The sequence below is a fragment of the Sapajus apella genome, unplaced genomic scaffold (genome assembly GCF_009761245.1).
Source record: "Sapajus apella isolate SASKATOON/1434 unplaced genomic scaffold, GSC_monkey_1.0 scaffold367, whole genome shotgun sequence".
Taxonomy (NCBI): Eukaryota; Metazoa; Chordata; class Mammalia; order Primates; family Cebidae; genus Sapajus; species Sapajus apella.
Window position 1 is genome coordinate 2208 of NW_022437306.1, and position 8647 is coordinate 10854.

The 8647-nt window shown below is 46.3% G+C and overlaps 1 protein-coding gene across 1 annotated transcript; it reads right to left on the reverse strand.

Moving 5' to 3' along the window:
* Positions 1–5774: 5774 nt before the first annotated feature.
* On the reverse strand, positions 5775–8249 carry LOC116545763 (neutrophil defensin 1-like). Its single transcript, XM_032272237.1, has 3 exons — positions 8122–8249; positions 6578–6761; positions 5775–6006 (listed from the first exon to the last, which is right to left on the reverse strand). Exons 2-3 carry the CDS (start codon positions 6747–6749, stop codon positions 5897–5899), a joined length of 282 nt encoding a protein of 93 aa, XP_032128128.1. The 5' UTR covers positions 6750–6761; positions 8122–8249; the 3' UTR covers positions 5775–5896.
* Positions 8250–8647: the final 398 nt, after the last annotated feature.

Here is an 8647-nt window from a genome sequence, read left to right on the forward strand (position 1 = left end):
CTGGGGATGGCGAGGTCCATACCACCAGGACCATGAGCTGGGGATGGCAAGGTCCATACCGCCAGGACCATGTGCTGGGGATGGCAAGATCTGAACCTCCAGCACCCTGTCCACTAGTTTGAGCACTTTTCATGTTTAGTGAGCCAGTCTGTGCCCTCCCTAGGCTCTACAGCAATAATTTCAACTTCTGAAGGGAGGAGTGAGAGGGAGCTGTTAGCTAACCTTTAAAATTAGTAAATACTGGAGCTCTGGCCAGATGTCACAGGTCAAGAGGAGAGGTGTGGTGGAGCAAAAGCGCTGTGGCCCTGTTGGGTGCCGGTGGGGCTGGGCCAACCACTGCCAGGGAATCATGGCTTAGTATCCATCCCTGATAAGGTCTCCAGTCAATGTTTGAGGTTGAGACAGTGGACATCTTGTTATGCTAGGGAGAATTCCCATTATTGGAGAAAATGTGAACGATGTTATCACTAAGGAAAAACATATCTGATTTTTCTTTGATCATCACGGTGGGCACCGCAGTGGGTGTGGCCTGATAGTGATGAGAGGGATTGAGAGGAAGCTTCAGGGCTTCTGGAAGGAGCTTGGTCCCCTGGGGGTTCCATGGCCCATGCCACAGCTGTAATAACAATGACTTTAGGAGACCACTGTGCTGCTCAAGGAGGCTGGTGACTTGGGGAACCCCCAGGAGACCAATGAAAACCTTGACATCATCAGGCTGGGGTAAACATCCTGGAGAAACGGTGGGTGGGGTTATAGGTGTGAGAGGAGAGAGCCTTCCAGGAGCAGCAAGGATATTCTCACACATGCTGAGGTGTCCGGTGGCCCCAGCAGACACAGTGTGTGTGGACCTTGGACAGGGCCCTGGGGATATGTTTTGACCTGGTAGGGAAGGGTAGCCATGGAACACAGCATGCATGTTAGGGTGGGGCAGGGGATGAGCTCTGAGGAGGACGTGCATCTCCCAGCTCCTCGGAGTGCACCGCCCTGCCCCTCCCTCAGCCCTTTGTCCACCTTCTCTCAGGGAGGGTCCTGGTGCTGAGACTCCCAGGTCTGCATCCAGCTGGGATAGGCAGGAACTCCAAGTTCCCTGCCCTTTGTCTGCCCTTCCCAGCTGCCTCTCACAGGCTCTCTATGTGTCTGGTGTTGGCGTCTGCAGAAATTTTACAATAAACCAGAACGGAATAACTTCCTTGAGCCGTTTGAAAATGTGGCCCTAAATCCCTGACTCTTTTCACATAAAGATGGAGGTGAAATTCCTTCCTGTTGAATCTAGGTTAGGTGACACCTTAGCACCATGCCAATTCCAGGCTAAGGTCCTAAGAAGTTGGTATCTTTCACTTCCTCTGTATTGAATGGTGCTGCAGCCTGAATATTTTTGTCCCTCTGAAATTCGTATGTTGAAATCCCAACACCCAGGTGGTAGCATGAAAAGGTGGGGCTTTCTGGGAGGTGATAAGGTCAGGAGGGTGGAGTCCTCATTGACAGGATTAGTACCCCTGAGAAGGAGGCCCCAGAGAGCTCCTTCACTCCTTCACCCAGGTGAGGAGGCAGTGAGAAGGTACCATCTATGAGCCAGAAATCTGGTCCTCAGCAGACACCACATCTGTTGGCACCTCGATTTGGACTTCTCAGCCTCAAGAACACTGAGAAATATATTTCTGTTGTTGTAAGTCACTTGATGTAGGGTGTTTTTTTCCAGCACCCCACATATACTGTGGTCACTGGTGCCTTTGTAACCCAGATACCATGCTTGGAGGAAGTCTAAGTATTGCAAAGGGAGAGGAACTGAGCCCACCAGCAAGGAGGAGCTAGAGAACACAGCAGCCAGCTTTCTGGGAAAAACAAAAGTCTGATCTGCAGCGTTTGTAAATCTCTCTGGTTTGAAATCTCCCTAGCTATGAATGGGATAAAAAGTGTCACACGCATCTCCTTTCATGCACCAGCATGACCTGGCTGGCCTCAGTGCATCATGGGGTCTCATCCTCTGCCCCATCAGAGCTCCCGCTGAGCCAGCACTGCCTGCCACCTATGCGCGAGTGTCAGCCCTGAGGTTTTCCAGATCCAGTAGCACCTCTCCTCTGATGCCTGTGGAGAAGGTCACACCCCAATTGCAAATGTGTGAATGAAGACCTGATCGTGCTGTTTTAATCCATTACGTTTTGTGGTGTCTTTTCACACAGCCCTAGATGAACACAGGGCATTTCCACAGTATTGCTGAGACATTGGACTTGCACGCGTTTCGTGTGTAATCTCAGCTTCTCTAAAATATTGATGAAATAGGACGAACCTTCTCAGTTTGTTCCCAAAGTGTCACAAAGAGCCCGTTGCGGTGGGGACATGGAGTTGTGAACTCTTTGGAGTGACTGAAGAACCCCCTCTCACCCATTCTTAGTTTGAATTCTTCCTGTGGGGAGCAGGGGTAGTGTGGGATCCAGGTGGAGTCTCAACCTCTCCCCTCAGTGGCAGACTCGGAGCAGGGCATGGAACTCAGGAGTTGGCTGAAACAGTGGAGAAAGAAGTAGGAATTTTACCAAGGAGATCTGCTACAAAGGCCATGGGAGATGACCACGATTCACACGACTGTCACCTGGGGAGAGAACCCAAGTTAAGATCAAGAGGAAAAAGGGGGAAAAAAGGTAAAGACAGCAAGGTGACTCATGCGTTGAGTCCTTGGATCAGGCATTTTATGAAGCCAGGATTCTTTCTTGACTATCAGGTGGCAGTCAAAATATTAATTCAGCTTGTCGTGGTTTCCTACATCTGAATGCAAAACTCAACTAATATGCTGAAAAATATTTTTTTAAAAATTACCAGCTTAAAGAACCTGAGGCAAAGATGGTGCGGTGCCTAGGAACAGGAGACGAGGGCAGATGACGGGTGTCCGGGGTGCTGCCTGGGGGACAGACTCTGGGTCATTTTCATGCACAGTCCTGTGGGAGAACAGCCTTATTGATGCTGATCAGCAGGGAATGATGGATGTCTATGTGAGAGGCTGGAAGGACAGCAGGTGAGTCAGGGATGGGGAGCTTCGTCGTTGATGTTCGGAGCTGGAGGAGTTCCAGGTGGTGGCAAGAGGTAGGGAGTGGCCCTGGGGTGGAGGGCTGGAACAAGGAGGAGGTGGGTCACCGCCATCTGGGATGACAAAGTACTGAGGGGCTGGGAGGGTGACTTCCAGGAAATGTTAGAGTAAGCTCTTTCCCTGAGTTTCTTAATGAGTTATTTGTTTTTTAGTGAAAAAGAAAAAAAATACAGATAGTCGTAAATGGAATGAGTACTTTTCAGATACCTTTCATCCTGATTTTGCTTGTAAGTAGAGTGTAGAAAAGCAGAAAAGAACCAGCAAAAGCAGCCTATTTCATTTATTGTACAAGAAAAAACTCACCAAGACTTTTTAGAAACGTGAAGGGAGTGCTTATTGAAGACTCTCGAAATAGGAGTCAAACTTTGCAATAGGGACAGCCGCTGGCCTCAACTTTCCTGAAGCCAAAGTCAAAGAAGGTTGAGCCCTGGGCGAATCAGTGGGAATGCACTGGAGGTTGGTGGTGGGAAGTCTTGCAGTGTGATTGGGCCGTCTGTATGTGCCAGTCTGTGCTTATTGGAGTGAGTGCCTATGCTCCCACTGACGCTGCTATCCCCTTGAGTGATCACATTTAAAGGGATGAGGCATCTGACTTATTCCTTATTTTATTGTCCTGCCACATGAATGGCTCATTTAAGGTAGAAAATGTCTTGAACATCATTACCAAAAGTAGAATGTACATGCATCCCAGTAAACAGTGCTGTGCCTCATTTGAGGCTGAGCAAGCTGCCCTGGCTGTTGGAAGACCGTCATGTCCCTCCCTGCATTTTCTGTCCCTAGAGTTTGAAGCTGTCATTGTCCACCCTAGACTGCAGTAGCAGAAGCCACATGTGGTGCTCCCAGTGTGCCTTTACCCACATGAAGGAGCAGGGATGGTCCACCCTCGTCTGGCCCTTTCCCTTGGACGGATGGCTGCTTCTCAGCACATCAGCCTGAATTCGACTCCATCCTTCTCTCTGATAATATCCATGCCCCTAAATTCAGTAGAGGTCAAACTCCATCCTGTATATCTCTTTCCCTGATGCCGTTCTGTCCACCAGACATTTTACTCTACCTCTTCTTTTAATCTCTCCATGTTTTAAACATAGTCATGTTTTGCTTCAAGATTCACATGAAATCTTTTTGACACTTCTGGCCAGAATGGCCTCTTTCTTCTAAAGTCCTAAAGCTTCATGATGCCATATCGTACCTATGATATTTTTTCATCTTTCAGCATTGTATGTTTTTATTTATTTTGTTTTTTAAAGGTGTGCTGTCTAGAAACATGGGCTGCTCTACCTCTGCTGAATTTAGCTTTTTCCTATGCAATTTAGTAATAACAATTAATAAATAACACCTTTATGTTGTTATATGCTATTAGATGTAATTAATAAATGTAATCAGAATTAATTTATTAATCCACTACTACGTGTTATACAGTATTCTGTGCACTCTGGTACAACAATGAGCAAAACACGCAGCTTCCCTTCTAGAGTCAGGAGGCATATGTTCCACAGAATCAGTGAAGTGTACAGAAGGTGAATTATTGCAATTTTAGAGTTAGCAGTAAAGAAAATCAGAGAAATGGTTGTCTCCCCGGGGAACTTGTGGCAATTTAAAGTTGAGAGATCAGAAAAGACCTCAGTGACAAAGTGAAGTTTTAGCTGAGTCCTCAGATGCTTGGGAGAAAGCTAGGTGGAACTCTGCAGATGCCCCAAGATGCAGTCATCTTGGCCCAGTCCATAATTCAGAATAATATGGAAAGTCAATTCAGGGAGCACATGAGTCAGAGTCAGTGGCAGTTACAGGAACCCAAAGAAGGCTCCTGGCCTTCACAGCCTGACTCCCTATCTGTGTCCTTCACCATCTAAACAAGAAGTCTGGGATTGTTACCCACTCTGTCCTCCCTGGGATCTACATGGGCTTCCCTATCCATGCAGTGTCTCAGTGGGGTGCCTGGACCCCTGAGCTGCCTCAGCACCCTGCAGCAACAAGAAAGCTACCATGCTCCTGGTGAAATGTTTTCCCTCGCTCTCTCTTTTCCCCTCCAAAGCTTTATTTTCCAGGAAGCATCAGGTTCTTGGCAGCTTTAAGGCAACACAAGACAGTGCGCACCGTAAAGTGCTGCGGAGCATTTGTGCCTCTGCGTTTTCTGGGAGTGAAGGCGACTTTACGGGTGTGAAATCCAGGTCTTAGTAGTCGTGGCTGGAAGGTACTCGTAATGAGACCTCTCAGTGTGGGCTGCTGTGCCTTCTGTTCCATGCATCCCATCTTTGAAAACAACACTTTTCCTTCTTAATTAAGGTTGTTTCAATGGATCTCATGTAACCCTATGTCTTAAAAGGCAAATGTGTGGCCTGGCTGCGTTCAATTAAACTCCAGTGCTTTAGCACAGAAGATGGAGGTTTTCCTGGAGAAGTAACAATTTCATGACTGCATAAACTTTAAGCTGACACTGGTTGTCTGCCCAGCACATGGGAGTTCTTTGAGAGTGGATCCAGAGAAAATGAGGCAGAGTGAAAAGGCAGAGCGGTGGTTGGGGAGATCAGTGGCATCATTTGAGCTTTCATGTCAATTTGGGCCCGAATTCCTGCTTGAAATTTCTAGAATTTGTAATTTTATTTTGTTCAAATTTTGATTTAGCTTTTTGGTACCAGGATCCCAAGCGTGTTCACACAGACACATATCACACTTTAAAGAGGTGTAAACACAGAGAGCTTGCTAGAAAGCATTTATTTAGGGTGAGGAAGGGAAATTGAGGACACGGTACAGGAGTAACAGCAATTCCCCGCAGCTCTCAAAGCAAACTATGAGCTCGTTTTTCTTTTTTCTGCAAGCTCAGCAGCAGAATGCCCACAATCTTCCCTGGTAGAGGCAGGTTCCAAGGTGACGTTCTCCTGCAATGCATGACGGTATTCTGCAAAAGCAGGCCATGTTTTCCCTTGAGCCTGGACAGGGAGAGCATCAGAAATTGAGTACAGGGTCAGCAGTGGGTATTAAAAAGAATCTTGGAGAAGTCACATGCTGGCTGATCGGTGACATTGGCTGACTTGCAGGTGGTAGCAAGAACAACCTCAGTCAATAGGAATAAATACACAGAGCAGTGCTAGTCACACAGGATTTGGGACTCATTCTTTTTGCTCTCATTTTTGCACTCCTGCCCCACCACACACACACACACCTGAACACATCCAGTTTTTAAACGCTCTTCTATAGATAGAGTAAAATACTCTCTTTAAAAAAAGTCTACCAGTTTAGATCCAGAAATAACTAGTCGGTCTGTCTCTTTGTATCTTAAACCTAGTGAATTTCACAGACATTTCTTGGAATCAAGTCTTTGGAGAAATAAAATTTCTTAGATTTATTTGGCTCGCTGTATAATTTATAGATGAGACGATCAAGGCCCAGAGATGCTAAATGAAGCCACCTAAGTGACATAGACTGCTGAGACCCAATTTTGGAACCCATCTCCCGTCCATCCCTCTACACAAGGCAGCCCTGCATGCTGCTGTCTCTCACCTGAATTCCTTGGAATCAAGCTTTCGTCCCATGCAAAGGAAATAGCCACGTCATTGTTGTCCGCTGAAATCTTCTCAGCTGCAGCAGCCTCATCAGCTCTTGCCTGGAGTAACCCTGCCTGGGCCTGCAGGGCCACCAGGAGAATGGCAGCAAGGATGATGAGGGTCCTCATGGCTGGGGTCACCTGGAGGAGGGAGAGCAGGAGCGGATGTTTGGGGAATGAGGAGCCAGCCCGGATTTATAGCTCTGCTTGGAGAAGGCTCAGAGGCAAGAAACCTTCTCGACCCTCAGTGAGAGGAGGTTTGAATTTTATAAGAGAGGCCCATGGGTCTCAACGTCCCTTGAATGCTCCTGTCTTCCCAATTTCATGCTCGTAAGAATCTGTACGTTTAATGTCTGTGCTAGGTTGGACCTGATAATGACAAGAAAGGCCCTGCTATGCTACCCCTGTTTTCACCTGCTTAAATAATATTTTTTACTTTTTAACATTCCAAAAAGAGTAGAAATTGCACTTTCATTCAACAAGCTCAGGGAACAAATGCTTCTTATTTTTTGAAGATGGGTCCTGCGGCTCTCTGGAGGTCTAGATTCTGGTGTCCTGTTTGAGTTCCAGTAGAATCAAGAGTAATTCACTGCAGGACTCAAGTGACTTACCATCCTCATGCAGAGGCTTTTGAGGCTATGGGGTGAGTAGTCTCCTGCACGACTCAGGGTGGAGAGGACAATGATTTTATCAGGCTAAAGATGAAATAAGCTTGGTGACATAGAGTTGTCTAGGTGTGAAAAAATATTTTTTATTTCCAGCTCTATTTAGACCTGAATGACAATTAACAATTGTATGTTTTTAGTGTATACTACCTCCTGATTTTCTATATGTATGTATTTAAATTTTTTTCTCTGATTTTTATCTCTCTGATTGCAAAACATGAACTCAGAATGAATTGAAGACCTAAATGTAACACCCGACACCATAAACTATGTTCATATAAGGATAAAGCTTTTGACATTGCTGTGGGAATGATTTCTGGGCTATGACACCAAAGTCACAGGCAATAAAAGGGAAAAGAGACAAGTGGGGCTGTATTGAATGCTAAAGCATCTGGACAGCAAAGAAAACAGTCAACTGAGTGAAAAGATAACCCAGAAAATGAGAGAAAATATTTGCAAAACCTACCATGGTAGAAGGGGTAAATATCCGAATACATAAGGAAGTCAATCAATTCAATAGCGAAAACCAACAACCTGAATGAAAAAAAGACTAAGGACCTGAATAAACTTTTCTCAAAAGAATGTTCTAAAGGGCTGCGATTGTCTCTATTGGTCATGTCAATGGCCATGTGTTTAGAAGGAAACTGCTCAAGTTTCTCTATTAACTTAGCTGGAAGCCACTGTCCCCAGCAGCCACCAGAGGTCCAGACAGAAGTACATGGCAGGAACTCACCTGCTGGGTCCCTCTGGGGTGGCCCCACAGTCAGAGGTCAGATTGGAGGCATAGCTTCAATGATAAAAACTCAGTATAAAAGTTTAAATGTTCTGTTACTCACAGATCCTCTAGCTGGGCAGGGTGACCAGAGAAGGCAGACGGCAGTCTTCTGTAGCAAGAAGCAGACGTGCACAAGGTGGCTTCCCCTATTTAAGGGTCTTTTGGCATGAGGTGTCCTAATTTCCTGGGTTACTTTCTGTTGGGTCCATTAAATAATTGTGGTAGCAAGGACAGTTGAGAAATTTGGTGGTAAGGTGAGGTTAAAGCAGAACTCCACAGAGGTGCTCCTCTACCTTGGTCAACCCTAGCCAGAGCCAGGCAGCAACCAACTATGGATTCTCCATGACTCCTAACGCAATTGACCCTGTCATGCATTGGCTGTGGCCAAGGTGAACTGCCTGCACCAAGGGAATTTTAAAGCCTACAGGACAGCCTGGCTGTGTATCATATTATACACCCTGCAGAGACTAGGATGTGTATGCCACCGCACACAGAAAAGGATTTGGAATCTGTTTCTGAAACAGTGTCCCAAGAACCTGGGGTCTAAACATAAAAACAAATCAAAGCCATTTGGCTGAGCTGGGATG